Below are 18040 nucleotides of genomic sequence, written 5' to 3'. Positions count from 1 at the left end.
CGGATTGAAAAAAAGACGCATGCACTTCAGAGACTTGGTTATGCATGTAAAATATAGTATATTAAGCGTATGTTATATGGTTACGTGTATACAATGTGTACGTGTGTAATATATACTTGTTGAGATGCGAAGCAATACTGGGATACTGTTTACGTACCCTCGGAGTCTTTAAATATATTACTCGCAATCGGTAAACGTCATTGTGAAAAAGAAAGGAACGTACGTAATGCGATTTACGCATCGACGACATATTTTAGCCGCCGTGGATTTCTGAAACATTCTCAAAATTGTAATTCCTCTCTCCAAGGCTTCCGCGGATGTGTGTCCCTTGATTGTTTAATTTTCGATTGTTTAGTTTTACATTTAGGTTAAATGGCTTGCTTTAGAATCAATATAATTCTTAATCATCGTGGTCTGAGCCAGATTTATTTAAACGTTGTAATTCCTGACGGAAAAGGACCCTAGGATCTAGAGTAACAAACGTTTAAATACAGCTTGCCCAGACCACGATGCTTATGAATTATAAGTCACGCTTCGTTTTATTTTTACGTTTACGTTTATTCGTTTTTTATCGTAGTTTTTACATTTTCTTCCTTTCTTCCCGTCGGAGAAACCGTCTCCAGGTGGAAACTGGACGCTTCCTTGCGCAGCTTCCGATGCCAGAGTTCGAAACTAATACGGATTACGGAAGTCCAGTAAACATTGATGAACCGAATCTGAAAACGCGCTTTAAAGTCGACAGCTTAACATTCGCGGCGATGCAGACCGGTGTAATTGCAGCTCGAATGCATCGGATTACGCGAACGTATTGCGTGTACCGCGAATTAGCTCGATTTTGCAGTTTCCGGGCTCCGCAAGGGGAAAAATACCACGAGCAGAATTCGGGCTCGTCAAATATTCCGGTTTAGAGTCTCATGACTCTGCATCGTCAATCTGCATTGCATTTCCAATCGCGTCAAACATTCCTCGAGCAGTTCTAATTAAATTCCGACTTCTAAACAGCTTCTGTCTCCAATAACCTTGGAATATTCTAGTATTTCCCAATGAAACGTTTGTTTCTGTATTTTTTTTAGATAATAATATTGAGCAGAAATAGATACTATACAAATATCAATTAAATGTCATATGTCCTTCGGTACAATCGCAACAAAATCGAGTAATCAATGGTACACGATACGCAAATAATGACAGTCTCATTTAAACCTGTCTGAAATAAGTTTATTTCGACGTTTATATCTTTTAAAATGTTGTTTTTATCAAAGTTTAACACCGTAACACGAGATCAAGATTTTCGCAATATAATTTCACATCGCTCTGCGGAAGTTCGCGCTAAAGTTTATTGGAATTCCTTTCAAGAACGTTTTAAGCCCGATTATTTTTCAAGTTCCGTCAAGACAGAAATTATTAACCCAAAGTTCTTTTATTTCGCAAATACCTTCGTGAGTTTGTTTACTTAAATAAATTTAGCCGTTAATTTAATATTTGCCCGGCGAAGTGAACGTTCGAGTTTTAAATGAACTTTTTAATTGGCGTATTAATTAGGTTCATCGTTTTATCGCGCGGTGCCAAATTCTTAAAATAAATGTAACAAGATCGAGTTACCTGTTGTACATGAGAATGTCTGGCTTCCAAAGCTTGTTAGGTGTAATTCGAAGGTCCTTCACGCCCCCGTACTCGGACTCGTTCCACTGAAGATTGTAGTCCTTCCACTCCTGGAAAATGAATGAAAATGGCACGTGGAGTAAATGCAAAATTCTTGTCGCTGAGACAAATAACATTTTGTTTAATTTGGATATTGTGCGACGCCACTAATTCTGTGCTGACTCGAGCATTTCAATTCTGAGACTTTTTAATTGGTTGGTTCGAGTATTTCCTTAAGATAAATTTGAATAATGATTTTACTAAAGAGAAAAATTTGCAATCAATTCATTATAGTTTTCAAACCAGTATTAAATAGTTTCTAATATTTCATCTATAGTGATCCATATATAATTTAATACGTGCATCCAGAATTGGCAGTCAAATATTATTACGATTAGATGCGGATCCATTGGGCCATACTGGAAGCTTAATGAGCATAACAATCTGCCCTGCATGGTCCAATAAATACTTATCTAATAACGCATTATAAGTGGCAGTCAAACTGTACATTTCATTTCATATATTGCAGTCCATATCTCACTCTCGTCAACGTGGGTTTAATAATATTAAATGTTTCGAGCGCCATATTAAATTTTATAGCGGAACTATGGGATTTGGTCGGTACGGTTTGGTCAAGAGGTTTGAGATTCACATCAGATTCCCCGTGAAATTGCGAGCCAGCGTAGACGCAGACGTTAGAAGGGACCGCGAGCAGTTCTGTATATTTAAATGCGGCGACTTTCGAGGAATGCGCGACCTGGTTTTATGACGGCGGTGTGGAAACTGCATAGAAAACGCGGCGTTTTATAATGTATACTTCAATTTCCGGGGCTGGATGGCGAGTCTCGGGCGTTTGCTCATTAGATTACGCGGCTGAATCGTACAAACGAGGAATTCAGAGGGTGAAAGTTCGCCTACCCGGTAGACGCATCGTGTCTGCTTCAAGATTTTCAAGTTTCTTTCCCTAGGCGATCTGACGTGCCGTGAGCCGCCCTCGCCCATGGAAACGAGGCGTAACGAACGCTCTTTCGGCGTTTCGTCTGAAATAAAATTTCGTCCCAACGGTTCACCGAGTGGTTTCTATTTGCTGCCGGTTGATACCGCCCCCGAAAGCGGTTCCGCGTTTTCCGAGATTAAACGATCGCTTCTTTTTCGCCGCTGGGAACCTGTGCCGGGACTTCCTGTGCTCGCGTCGCCTTCTTGGAAACGGTTTTCGTCGTCTTGACTTGGGGATATTAAAACTTCAGCGCGGTCGCAAGGGCGTAATTATTTTTAACGCTCGTAATTCATCAATAGTAATCCATATATAATTTAATGCGTGCACCCAAAAATTGTGTACTCGTGTTCACGTCTCAGAATCTGTTTTCCTATTTAAACCCTTCCCAAAGGTCAACGAATTATCGCACAGAAAATATTGCATTATATTTCGAAAGCCAGTACGTCCTCGTAATTTTTCCAACGTAAAACGCGATCGCCTGTTACATTTTAACACGAGAAAGTTGACCGAGCTTCGATCTAACCGAAATTCAGTTACGGTTTATGTTGCGAGCTGGAGGATCAAAATTGTTCGCTCGTAACTTCATTTCAGAGACGCGACGGATCGATTAACCGATAAATTGTTCTCCGTCGATATTGCACGGCTTCCGGTCTCAGGTGTCTTTACCTTCTTCGGTGGGAGATAGCGGAAAACTTTATGGGAAAACGATTGGGCCTCACCGCGGATGACTATAAGGAAGAGTATTATAAGTTCGCGCCGCCGCGTTCGCGAGCAAGTTTCTAACGGTGTCGACGGAATAACTTTCATTAAAGTTCGGATTAAGTATATATCCGTATAACGAACGCCGAGTACACTTACAACTTCGCATAATCGTACTTTTATGTGTCCCATCTGCGTGTGTAGAGATATTGTTCTTGGTGAACATACTGGGAGGGATAATATAATTCCTCCATCTCTGACTATGGCTAACACACTATGAAAATTCAACTCTGAATTCGATGGAGGTATGAGCAACACGGTAACTGTTATGGAATAATATTAGGAGAATATGTTTTCTAAGTTTCTGTATATCTTACAATATATATTTATATTTGTTGTAATTATAATTATGTTAACATAATTCTATTGGTATATATCTTGAAAGACATGCAAATATATTGTAAGAGTTATATAAAAGAAGGGAATGTAGCACACTGTCATTATTGAATTTTTGTTTTCACTTTGAATAGAATGCTAGCATACAAGTATACAAATTTTCACACAAATTTGACGTTTTTGTAAAACTTCGGCGTCGTCACTGTCGAGGAAGACTCATAATTGGATTCGGAAACCACGCGAAACGAAATTCGCGGTCTCGAAAATGGCCATGTATCAAATGTCATTCAATTTCGGGCTTATTTGACGTATACGCGATTTTTATCACTTTTCAGTCGTTTGCAACCAGTGGAACCTTTCTGTGCGTGCGATGGCCGACAGCTGCGAGCGTCGAGTAACGGATGATCAAAACGAAATTTTCTATATTAATGTTTAAAATTTTTCCATTCCGAATTTCTCTCTTTGATTAAAAAAAATATTCTCGCGTGGCTGAGAACCTATCGTCCCAAATTTCATTTAGAAAAATCGTCGAAAGTATTGATTAGGAAGGATGTAAGGAGACCTTGGAGGGTCGACGATTTAGTCCGGCATCGTAACGCCTGCTGCAGGCACAAATTACTGGACGCTGTCCACATTCTGCTTACTCGTGCCACATTCTTCTTAGCCCTGGACTTTTCCCGTGAGCTTCGTATGTTACCTCAAATATCGTGGCGACCTCTACCACGAACAAATCGTTAATTCTCCCCGAAAATACGGTGGCAGAAACGAGGAAAATTCTTGCGGTCTCGTTTCCCATTTGTCGTGATACCTGAATGGGGTTCGTCCCCTTGGAAAAGTTATATATCTCAATCGGATTAGTCCCCGCAAATGCCCATCGTTTGTGCAGCAATGGATTGCCGCATCCATCTTCGAATGACCACAATAGTGGACGTATGCATTCGACTGGCTCGCTGGCGTGCATTAATGCAACGCGTGCTTTCGGTTGAGGCCGAGAGTGGATGGCGATCTTCCGAAACCGCAACCCTGATTCGAGCGTCGTCGCGACCATACTAATCGAAGGACTGGATCGAAGGAGACCCGGTCTTTCGAGAGAGACCCAACTCTGTGCCATACCGGAGAACCAATGGTATTATAGAACGCTGCACGCCCTGATGCGGCAAGAATCGCGATGGAACGACGAACCACATTAAGGCCTATAACTAGCCTGCTACCCTCGAAAACAGGTCAATTTTGAGGAATTCCTGACATGAAAACCGCATAATATCAGTGGTTCAAATTCGAATATGGTTTCAAGTATAAGGTTTCAGGACTCCAGGCTTTTCAATAATGAAAAGGACACTTAAAAGACATTATTTTTCAAGTTTTTCTAAAGAAAAAGAAAGGTCTCGCAGTGAAACGGTTAACGAATTTCGATGTTTGGAACTCGCGTATCGTCTGTCAGCTCCCGGTCGCAAGCGACTATTAGCCACGCGATTCGTAACGAACGAAACCCTTCGTACGCAGCAGCGATCAAAGCTAGCAACCCAGAAAATCGACGAAATCGGCCTAGCTCGGGCGTCGATAGAAATCTCGTAGGACGATTACGCGTCGAGGCGGCAGCGTGCGCCGAGGTCGAGAGAAATTATTGATCTTGTTAGGGTAATTAGAATTATCGGGTTATGCGGCGAAGGAGATTGCCCTGACGGAGGGATGGTAACTTGCGTGCAGCTCGGTGCGGGATAGATTACGAGCCAACGGGTTTTGGAGCGGCAAACCCGGGACGTGTGCTGTATGTCGCTTGAATTGTTCATTTGACGACGCCCTCCTTCCCCGGCTATAGACCTCGCACAACCGTGCGCCTCTGGATTAAACGTTTTCGTGGAAGACCTCTGAAGATCGTTAATTTGCTGGAGACAGGCAAAGAGATGTCTGGGGGTGTTCCAGTCGCGAATATCTGATTCTCCGCCGCGGGTGGGCACTGTTAGCCAATACTATCTACGGTAAGGACTACGATAATGGGAAGTATCGTTAAGTGACCTGAGACAATTCATCTAATTAAAGTAACTCAAGGTTCGAATTAACAGGATCCATTTGCTTGCATCGAAGATCATTGAAAGAAACGATAGGGACTTTGCAGTATCATTGTTGGATAGATAACGCGGACAAACGGTTCTCTTGAGCAGTTTTATGGCCGTTGGAAAGCTTTTCGCTTGAATTCGACAATTCCTTGCTTCTCCAATTATTCGTTTCGTATTCCGACGATCGGCCACTCAACTTAAAGTTTCTTCCAACCACTCGAACAATAAAAACCGGAAATTCTGTGAAATCGCTTTTTGATAGCTTTACTGAAAGTGTTCCATAATATGCTGTGCAAATTCCCTTGCTCGAATGTAGAAGTGAGCGAAATTCTATTTCGGTAGTAACCGACGAATAAGATGAACATGAAGCAATTTATTACGTTTATTCAGTGGAACGGGTCTTTATCTGTTCGTTGTGAAATATTTAATTCTATAATCCAAATTCCAATTTTTATTCAACGAGCAACGACCTAAAAATGTGTTCATATTTTATTCATTGTAAATCGTACAGTACATCAAAAAATTTGCCAAAAATGTTTAACTATGGGCCTTTGCGGATTAATAATTCCACGGTCATAATTGGTGCTCTTTGTACTTGTGTAATTAATACCTGAAAAGATTCGAGTTTTTGAGTAACTTGGCAGTTCAGTCTTAGCACTTCGTCTACCAGAAGTTTATTTACAGACCTTTAACGATGTTCAACAGTGAACACAGGCGTTAGAGTCGACGTGATACAGCTCGCGAGGTTCTCAGTAGAAATACGCGTGAACGTGAATTTTACCGCTAATTGGACGAGAATCAACGCCAACGTATCATGAATTCTTGAGCGATACGCGGGTCTAGAAGCGTGGACCTGGCGTGCTGGCGTAAAATACACACGGCGTCATCGTTCGCTTGGAAACGAATATTTGGCAAAGGATACGCTCCAGGTGATCTTGGTAAGTGAAAATAAGCATGGGCTTGCACACCCGGATATGTGATCAAACGGCCATTATTCAGAATCGAGGGGAATCCTGCGACAGCATATATCAGTGTCCACTGTTTAAGCAGCGTTGGGAGCTGCTGGTAACGAAATTGAAATATAATTCGGAGTGCAAAGAGTTAAGATAGTCGTCGTTAAAAAGTAAGAAAAGTGAAACGAGTTCCAATTTCGCCGGGAAATAATTGAAACAAATCACCCCGAGGCCTCCTCCGCGCGAAATTGATTCCAGACACGCTCGTACTTTCTATGTAGTAAACGCAGATCCATGCAAATAGACGTGCGACGCCAGGTGGACGCATACGTTCTATCATTGCACGTGCGCGTGCGGAACGTGAGCTCGTGAACAACGGTATCCTTGGAAAAATTAAATCAGCGTCACGTGCGCCACGATAGGGTCGACTCCGTGGAAGAGCATTCCTCGAACTTGCATCTTGTAAAATTCACCGCATCATGGACATGCTGCATCGCACGTGAGACGCGAATGGACACGAACGGATGTCGGATATCGCAGCCATACGTTTGCTCAGCCGTCGTGACTCTCGCGAGTGCCTTTCCACTGCGTCACATAAGATATTCATACACGAAAAGAAAGAGAGGGGAAGGAAACATTATTCACGAGTGAACTAGAAATATTTATGTACATTCATATTTTTATAGAGACCGATGAAGAACAGACACTCGAATTAAATCATGTTTTACCTTTTAAATGATTTAACGTGTATTTTATTTGGTATATTATATATACTTTAGGTATGTTTCAAAATTGATTAATAATAAATTTTCTTTCAGGCACACGTACATTTAAAACTTGTAGGTCTTGGTTTCCATCAGAACTTTTCAGCATGGTTAATCGGAACTTTTCGTTAGTTGAACAGTTTTCATTTTACTTTTTGCTTGGATTTTGAAAGTTGCGAAATAAATTCTCTGTTTTGCCGTCAGGAACCTGTATTTCGTTTTCCACGGTCTACTTTACAACGTATCCGCGTAAAAAGAGGATCGAGTTCGTTCTGGAATGAGATCCCCTAATAGCGGACACGTCAAACTCATTTTTGCCCTGGAGGTCAATTTGCACTTTGCTGCTGTGTCTCGCTCTCCCTATTTCTTTTCACGATAAAATTATTATATAGTTTAAACGTGATGAATGATCGCGTAAAAAATATAAAACAAGTTCTTGAACTACAAGCTGAAATTATAAACTCAAAAATGATCCGTATGAGAATGTGTAAAATGGAAGAAAGGTATAAACAAACAGGGACATTGGAATAAAAATAATGCAAATAGAGATTCAGACTAAAGAAACGAAGAGGACACGAATAGCTGGTGGAAAAATGAAAGACTTTCTACAAAGCACATCCGAGCGAACAGGAAACTTTGATGACAAACTATAAACGTCTAAAGGGGCGAGACATCCGCCTCGTTTTGTTTTACGCAAACATCATTCGCTATTTTTCAAGTAAAAAGTTCCCCAGGTGCAGGCATCTCGTATCTCAAGGATAACCTCCGTTCGAGGAAAGTTTACGCTGCATTGGGTATCAATTTGTTTGCTCGGCGTTCTGATATCTCGGGGAGTTTCAATTCTGCGCCTCTGTCTGTCTCTCCCAGAGGACACACACAGGGTGCTCCATATTTCCACGTTTTGTCGTCAGAAATATTATAATTCACTAAAATGTTGAGCACGGTACAACTTAAACAACCTTATACTACGTGCTAACTTTTTACTTTACTGTTGTGAGAATTTTACTTTGCTTATTTGTTAGAACCTCCCTTATGTACGTTTTATCCCCCTGCTCTTAATTTCCTCAAAAAACTCTAATAAAATGATTGCTTCATAATATCGTCTAATAAATAGAGAACTTCAACAGAAATATTTTTGTCGAGAATGGTCCAACTTCCAGAATCCTCCCCTAGATAAAGTCAAGCTGGGTGCTCAGCATCAAAGAAAATACCGAACAGAATCACCTGTCGAACCGAACTACAAAAAACAACATTCGAAGCATCTCCATCGAGGTATAAACGCGAGGCTAACGGCCACCTGAAATTGCATTTCACTTTATCGCATACTTTTGCCGTACGCAGAACCCCCGCACGAAATGCAAGCGCGAGCAAACACATGGGTGCTCGTTGAAATTCACGCGAGCGTATGCACATAGACGAGGATGCAGTCCGGGAATCCTCTTCGGGAAGCTTCGCGGCTCGTACGAAGGAAAGGGCGGCACGCTCGAAAAGAGAGTCTTGTATTGGCTGGAGGAGAGTGCGCTTTGATGTCGTAAACGTCGTATTGTTCCCTATTTGCTTCTGTTACTCTTATACGTGCACGCGCAAGCCGACGTCAGCTGTTGTGTCCCAACAGCTAGCGATAGCAATAATCCTGAATCAGTACTGTCGATATCACAATATTAATTACGATTTGAACCCTCTAGTCGATATCCCATAAGCTAATGATATTAGTGAATTTCCAGGTGACAAGTTGTAGCCTGTAGATCACTCGGCTGTAATTGGTTTGGACTGTTTGTGGATTTACAAAGAAATTCACTGTTCTGTATTAACTGCTCTTCTAAATGCATGACAAGTGATTCGGTTATATAAAAGAGATCTGATACACTCTGCAGAAAAGTGGTTCGACTTTGAAGGAACAGATGGGATACTGGAAGAGGATAACACAACTCCCTAAAACATCAAAGCAGAATCTGGTCCAAGTGGGTCTGGCAAAATTGAGCGTGTTCGTTAAAATGGTAATCTTAATCTTCTGGTGACAACCTAATTGATGATCCATGAGCCCTCGCGACACAAAAGCTTGGAGGAAAATGTGTTCCAACGAGGAAACGTTGGAACCAAAATCTCATAGAAAGTTTATCAAAACAGTGATAGTTGGGATTAAACACATTACTATGCATGAGTTTCTAAAATTTAATCTGATCGTTATTTAATTTTGAAAATGTGTCCTTTTACTCTCCAGGATTTTCCTTTCTTTTTATATGAACCTACTGTACATCTAGGTTTTTCCCATTTACTGCGACGAAAAAAGAACCCTCCACGTTGTTTCAAGATTTATGATAAGTGACACGATTATCGACGTGAAAAATGGGACACGCTGCAGATCAAATATTTTATTCCGATTTTTTGTCACGCACGGAAGGAATATGGGGTGCGAAAGGGATACAGATTTTAAAAACCGTTTTTTATAACTTCGCTCCCCTGTCAGAAGGTTAATCCCAAAAGTAAGGGAGAAGTCACGTCCGCGCCGTGAACCCAGACCTTGTCGCTGTCGCTAATGAAGAGAAACGGGGATCCTTATGAAATACCTCTCGAGCGGTGATCCAATGGTCTGTTGGCGAGCTAAGCAAATATTAGACCCTGTGATACAACACCCATCGAACACATTTCCCTGTTCAAATATATTGTTGCGAAGGGTTTGCTCAAAGGGGATTAGTATTTTGTTTCCTTAAAAACAGAATTCACCTGTAAGAGCAATCGTGGCGTAACTTAAACAATAAAAGTACCGAGATCAACGTGGGGAACAAAATAATTTATCGATAAGATTCATTCTCTATCGCAATAGTTAGTTTTACCTCAATTTTGAAGAATAAACAAAATTAGATACATCTGATACTGATTTGGATTTTGTTAAAATATAAAATTTTGAAGGTCCGTTTCGAAAAGTGCTTTACCTCGGAGAAAAATGAAAAATATTTTGTTCGCAGGTAGGAAGCAAGCAAGCAAAAATTTAATTCTGCTTTATTCATTTGTATGAGAAAGTTATGACCTTCCGATGCATTAACACGGTGGCTGGCTCGCGCTTTCGGAGAACACGGAAGTCGTACGAAATGCGAAATTACCTTGCGTTGACGATGCTTCTAAAAGCAAAGGTAGAACATACAGGCGGCACGAAAACACGGATTTTTTAATGCGAGCACACGTCCAGCGAACGCGAAGCACGAGGCTTCATGTTTCAACGTAAAGTATACTTCTTTTTCTCCAGATTTTCTCCTTTCTGAACGTTTGAGAAAACATTTTACAGTTTTGTAGAGCTTTCGTACTTGAATTTTCCGAATACAAACTATAAAATATATTTCTGTAATTGCATTCGAATATCAGTAGCGTCGCCAAATGCGAGCCGAGTTGATACACGTTTGCGGCGAGGCTGATTTAATTATTAAACTGCGATCAGCGTATAATGTCCGTGTCCTCTGGTTAGCAGACTTTATCCGAAACTCTGAAACAACATTTTCAGTTGTTTAACGACTTATTAGTAACACTCCACTTGTGCGTATATGTAGAGCGGTGAACCGAATTTAGCACAAAGTATTTCATCCAATTTATTCCAAATTAACTAGGAAAATAGCAATAGCTCGAGATAACAGAGATTCGACGGAGCGCTTTTATCGTAGGCGCAATTAATTTCAAATTGTTTCGAATATTTAATTGCCCGAGTGGTGCTTTGTGCTTGGCCATATCTTCAAAGACCAAAAAAGTGATAATATTTATATCCTTAAATTTAAAGAAAGAAAGTAATGCATTCGACTGCAATAAAAATGGAAAATTCCTGGAGAATCGTACGCGTGTAATTGGCGCAACGTGTGGCGCGTTGAGAAAGGTTAAACATTTCGAAATTGTAGCTGCCACGCGTATCAAGGACCAGCAGATGCCCGATGCGAACGGGAAATGGCTCCATTCGGTTTTCGGTCGGTCGATTAAGCATCGTATAAATTTTTAACGAATTCTGTGGTATATCACGTTGATATTAAACACGGCGCACTTGCCACTGTTGTCGGTTAACCCGCAATTTATCCAGCTGAATCCACAAATGGTAGCCGACGCTTGGCAAATAGTTGCAGCTACGCGCTTACACCCGCTCCCTTTGAGCATGGTTTAGGTATGCGCGAGAAGAAAATGAAATAACAGCATCCTCTTTCGACGGTTATTTAGGTGTTCGATCGGTTTTCACCTGTCGGCCTCCTCTACGTCGATCGGTAATTGTGTTCTCTGGCGTAATGAACTCCGATGAAAGGTAGCGAATTCAATTTCGACTGGAGAAATGTAGTTGGTACTTCGTTGATTTTTTTTAAGTATCGATCACGCAATGATACATTAAACTAACCTATATCAATTTCTCAGGAATACTAACTAGAATAGAGTTTTACAATTTTGTATGTTCGCCGAATGAAGCGTCCTACGGTTAGGCGTAATTGGCGTAATTGGTCGAAAGGCGAAGACGGTGTTCCTTGCTAGGAGTGAGATAGCCTATAACTCTTCGTGAAAGGTCGCGGCCGAATCGCTTGGATCGGTAAAAAAGTTGAAAGATGCCGAGGGAAAAAAAGCTGTAAGTGAAATTCAGTGTAGAAGACCTTAATTCGGTCGGTGACTCTAGAAATCTCTCATTGATGCCTCGAATCTATCGGCCATCGAAAAATTGATTTCCCTTCGGTCCGCGGTGAATCACAGCTTTTCCAACGGAGCTAATATTTGAAGGATTCACCACCAGGAACCATTATTCGCTTCTCTGCACCGGGGGGGAGGGGGGGGGAGGGGCGAGAAGGGAAATTTCTCGTTTCCCCGAACACACTGTTTTCTCGGGTAAAAGGACTCCCTTGGAATAGTTCTCGATGCATCAGGTGTCGTAAGGTATGCTTAATGCGTGCGCGTTTGTATAATATGTGCATGATACATATAAAAATATGAAACGCACATGAATCTGGTTGCGTAATAATAATGATCGATGATAATTCAGGAGGAACCCACGCGTTCTAAAATCAGCACCGTCGCGAACTTCGTAAACTCTCAGCCGAGCGCGCCATTTCTATAATCTGTTAATACTATCGGTACAAGAGCGGCGCAGTGTTATCACAAGATTGTAGTTTCGCCACGCTAATGTACTTGCCTCGTAACTGATAACAAACTCCCTATCTACGACGTCCCTATCCACCTCCATAATTACAAGACTTATACCTGATGCAAATACAGGCGCAATCACGAGAGAAAATGCGAAATAAATTCATACTTCCCTCCCCAAAAAGGATTAAACCTGAACGGTGGATAATTCTGATGCTGAAATATTTCGAGAAGATAGTGCTTCTCTTGCCTAATTTTTTTTTTTACTTAAATTATTTTTTATTAGCAGAGTAAACGTTGTGAATCTAATTCAGGATATCGTTTTAAACTAATCCCCTCAAGTTGGGTCTGTAGCAACCAAGGAAATAGCTTCTTCTATTTCTAGAGACGGCGAATAAGCGCTCATTGCGAGACAACTTTGCGATTTAACGTTCATGACAGCGGCTCGAAGTTTTCTTTACCGCTTTGTGAACGCTTCCCGTCAAGCTGACGTTAAAACGCAATCGAACGTTCCCAGCGCTTCCAAAGTTTAACGTTCTAACGCTTTAACTGCGGTGTGTGCTTTCTCGACACACAGCGAGCGATCCTTGTTGCATATAATCACAAGGTTAATTCGAACGTGTTTAAAAAAAAAAAAAAACATATATTTATATTTTATATTTTAAAAATAGTATAACTCGATCGAGATACAACGTTCCATAAACATTTTCAAAATAATTTGTGACTCTGTCGACATTTTCGATCTGCTACCTAAAAAGAAAATAAATCATAAAACGTGTACAAATAACGAAATAAATTCCATAACGTATAACATATGACTTTCGCTCAAAAATGACAAATGCCACAGTGGCATAATCACAAGTAAAATATAAAGGTAAAAAATTTCGAAAGATTAAATAAATTGTTCAAATAATTGCTATTCGTCTCGTAAATTCCATCCGTCATTTCTACTGGACAGTAAACAAAAATAAATTATGAAATATCCATGGGTAAACAGTGAAATAAATATAATAAAAGACACTTTTTACGCATTGGTCGCATTTCAATGTTACCGTTATTTAGAAACTTTAATTACGCGAGAAATAAATCGCGGAACAACGCCGGTTAAGGCAAACAATATCAAAATTAAATCCATGATTGATGGTGTCTAGTCTTTTATGAGAAAAATTGTAACTTGTTTAAATATTTACAAATATGAGTTACTTATGAGTTTTGAAGTCTCAAAGCGTTGTTCTGTTATGTTACAATTGAACGCAGCCTAAGAAGACATGATGCTAGATTTTGGGTATGTGCATCCCTCTGGTATATGGGAATTTGGTAGGTACACGAATAAACAATTATGGCATAGAACTTCGACAATGTGGCACTAACGAGATTTCATTTGCAGATTATCGTATATTCCGAGATATCGGGCGACAGTTCTGGAGGCATCTTAACACAAATTTGCGTCATTTAGCGAATAGAGGCGTTTAAGCGGACGATAATCGCGACTGTTTAGTATGCCACAAGTGGAGATAATCTTTACGACCAGATTAGAAGATTTCACCTTTTGTATTATGCATTAAGGATAATAGATTATTCAAGTCTGCGACGCTTGAATCTTTCGAGAACGAAACTTCTTTCACCTTTTTTAATTAGAAACCTGTAAACAATTCTCGCTATACTGCATTTGAAATCCTAATTATAGCAGAGAAACAAGATACAATCTTATTTAAAATTAATTAAGTAGCTCACATCTATCTTATTAGCTATCAAAGATTAATCATTAAGCAGTAAGTCACGATTAACCACTAGCTCGTTTGTCATTCATCGATTGTCTATGAGAACTATCGATTACTTCAATCGTTAATCGTTGCAACAGATGAACTAGCAATTCATAATCGTGAATGACAACTAACGCAGTTTAATCGTAATTGTCGATCATTACTTTGATTGAAATCTATTGCGTAGCGTTCTCGTTAGGTTTATGATTGGAATTGATACGATTGAACGAAGGAATGCCATCAAACTATTGATAGGTATCGATTACGTTAAATTTAACACATAATCCGTGGGACAATTGGACGTACTGTTGGTGATTGGAAGAAATTTATATGCTTTACCAAAATTTTTATTGCATCTTAAAAATACTTTTATACCGTCACTCAGCTTTTACTGGAGAATCCGTTTCGATATAAATTCACTTTATATTCAACAGTAAAATTTCCTATTCGCTTAAATATTAATAAGAATCACGGTTCAGAATAAGTATTCATCGAATAAATCGATGCACGGGAAAGCTGCGAACGCGAAAACGTCGAGCGACGACAACGATGAGCAGAACGCGCATCGACGCTTTTCCAAACGTCCTAGGGGCTCGTCCGAGGATTTCCGTGGACGAAAACAGCTGGCTGGTCTAATCGGAGGCCGCGCGTCGGAATCGCCGGCTACGATGACACGACGGCTCCATGGTAAATCTGGTGGCTCGTTAAACGCGGCACGATCGAGATTATTGTTCCCTCGTCGCAGCGGAGCGCGCTTAAAGCCGGCTGCGGGCACGTGAATGCCACGTAAATCTCGAACGCGATGTCTCTTAGCTTTTGCGCGGATGCCTACTTCCGGCTCATTTCGACGGGATGTGTTGCGGTCGACGGGGCCAATTTACCTTTATAGCGAGCACGTCAAACATGTTTCGTTGACTCGCGATGCACTTGGCCTGAAACTTTGACGCGCGATGCCGAAAAACTTCACCGCAGCATGTATAACGTTCGCTTTCGAGGAGAAAGGGTATCTTGGCTCAAACGAGCACTTTAATCTATCGAATCCTTAAAGACAATTTTCCCAGAGGACAATGATGCTTTTTCAACGAACATGCGACGACCTGTTTGTTCAAACTACTATTACTATACCTATTGCACGGTCAAAAACATATACAACTTCCAAATCAGAATCCACCATTCCTCCATTCCTTCATTCCGCCAATTCCTCTAATCGTCTAGATCTCCATCCATAATAGGGTCCATTAGTTGGCTCTCCCTCTTCGCTTCTCTCCCTCCTCATCTCCTCTACAGCACATCAAGAAGTGCGTAGGAGGAAGTCACATTTGCACGATGCTATTCTATTCTGCAATTCGAAGTAACTCGAGTCATAAGCGAAACTGAAACTAACTCGGTCTGCATTAAGCAGCGAACCGGAATGAAAACCAACTTGGTTGCTGGGGTTTTCGCTAATAGTCGGCTAACTTCGCACAGGACGCATTAGAAACTAGCAACTCAGATAGATATAGCTTTTGTTCACTTCAAGCAAGCCTTCGATGCCGTCAATCGTAGCGTATTAATCAGTGAACTGTCTATGATGAGAATTTAGGACAACATGTTGAAACGGCATGAGAAACACTGAAAAAATACGAGGGATCTTTTTTTTATTAGATCACCTCCTCTTGGATACCTCCGTTTTCTAAAATATCACAAACTCGGAAAGTATCCTCTGGCTTGTCAATGCTGAGATACTAAACATTCACGAAAAGGAAGATACCTCTTGAATTTATGATAAATTCGTATTCGAATCAGCAATAAATCTACTCTGAATATTAATTACTATTATTCTCCGACGGACTGATGTTCAACTGCATTTACAACTTAATTGTGGGCGCACAGATGACAGCTCGATTGCAACACCGAAGCAAATTAGGTGTCGAGACGGAACAATACCTAAATGAAGATATTAATTTGAAGGATCTACCGAGCTCAAGCTGGTATGAGAAGGCGACTTGAGGATGCTGTGGTAAGGGAGGTACGGAAAGCCGTTTGGCGTTGAAGCCGCCAATATATCTTCTCCTTAGCACTGGGTTGGATGACCAGCCGTCCACCATTATCTGTCCGAAGCTACTACCCCTAAGTCGCTCGACTCACGTGACTCTTCCATCTAATGGCCGAAATCATTTTTTATACTTGTCACAGGGGGGTTCCTAATTTAAAGATCGATTTCGATGGCTGTAATAAGATCTTTACGTATAAAAAGTGTAAAGTGTAAAGTATCAAAAATTACCATTTGTCCCGGTAGTTCGTTGAAATATCACACTGTACAACGGCTCGTACTAACGCCGTAAGAATTGTTCGAATCGTAAAAGGTATTCCACAGATGGCGTGCTTGAGTTGCTTTCCGAAATCTTTCAAAGCGGTCGGGCGCTGCTTTGATGGATCCGAAGAATGGTTGCTTTGATCCTATCGCCGCGAAACGAAATTTCTAACGTGAAAGAAAGGCTTTCAACGCGAAAGATGGATTTCCTGTATAATTTCAATTTCTTCACAAGACGTCTACGGAAAGTTAAGCGTCTATTTATGATAAAAATTGTCAAGTTTCGGAATAGGTTACATTCGATTTTAATTTTCAGAACATTACATTGTCTGTTTATTCATCACAGCGTAGACAGGATCATCGTTTATTTCTCTCTAGTTCTTCGGTTCGATTTCGATCGCGCAAGCCTCGCACCGAATTTCGGATGCGAATACGGGATGCGCAATCCGTACGGGTCTGTCGCGCCGGTGCAAATGCATCGAAAAATTCAATTTACGATGGAGGGATCCGAACGTTATCACGGCGGAGTTACCGTTAATGAATTTATGCAGCTGGTGTACAATGAGATTCTCGGCCAGGAGAGAATCGTCGGTCCTGACGTGGCCCCGCGAAAGGGACTCGTTGAAAGTTCCCCGTCCTCGGGAAAAAAGTCGAAGAACTTCCTGTCGACGAACAATAAATGGAGGTCCGTCTCACTCGCGAGTTCGCGCGCTATGGCGTCGCAATAATTCTTAAATCTAAAAAAGATTAAAATTTCAAAAGCGACAGCTCCCTTCGTTTTTCTTGCATTTCCAGTACAAGTGTCTTCCCGATAAAGAGGATCGAGCTCATCAAAGTTCATCCCGGGATCAGCTTATCAAAGTCTACGCACGCTTGGCCCCGATCGCAATCACTTTCTCAAATGGTTTTATACGGGAAAGACAATACCCGACAGAGATCTGGGAACCCCATAATGCGGCAGAGCGGTCTGTCCAGTCGTCGTTATCAATACAGTTGGACCAGTGGGTGAGGTCGCGCGTAGGCGGTCTTCTGTGCGGTACGAGCCGAGAAGAGGTTCTCGTGGCATCAAGGGCCTCAAATGCAGACCTCGAACGTAAGTGGGCCACTGTGGGCGGGCTACACGCTTTTCCCCGTCTCTGTGTGCGAGTGGAAACGCGTGGGGAAGGGCAAGTGCATCGGCATAGGACAGAGGCAGACGGCGAAAGCGAATAATTGAAGCAGAAAAGAAAGACAAAGGGGAGGTAAAACATGCAGAAGCGAACCGGAGGAACAATGAAGGGTAAGAACCGGGGAATTGTTCACCTCGGGAGATGCACTTGAACTTCTTTAGTGGGATTCAAGAATGTTGTGTCTGAAAACTCGTTTCTGTTTTATCGGTAAAAC

The 18040-nt window shown here is 41.3% G+C and overlaps 1 protein-coding gene across 3 annotated transcripts in view; it reads right to left on the bottom strand.

Moving 5' to 3' along the window:
• Window positions 1-18040, bottom strand: part of LOC128873658 (neuronal acetylcholine receptor subunit alpha-7) — a 266898-nt gene that overhangs the window by 143322 nt on the left and 105536 nt on the right. For all 3 annotated transcript variants that reach the window (XM_054117370.1, XM_054117367.1, XM_054117368.1), the window contains exon 5: window positions 1603-1712. In XM_054117370.1, coding sequence (XP_053973345.1) covers window positions 1603-1712 — 110 coding nt within the window. The remainder of the gene's footprint in view (window positions 1-1602; window positions 1713-18040) is intronic.

This window comes from Hylaeus volcanicus, chromosome 3 (assembly GCF_026283585.1).
Source record: "Hylaeus volcanicus isolate JK05 chromosome 3, UHH_iyHylVolc1.0_haploid, whole genome shotgun sequence".
Taxonomy (NCBI): Eukaryota; Metazoa; Arthropoda; class Insecta; order Hymenoptera; family Colletidae; genus Hylaeus; species Hylaeus volcanicus.
The sequence above is the reverse complement of the archived record's forward strand: the minus strand, read 5'-3'. Positions and strand labels throughout refer to the sequence as shown.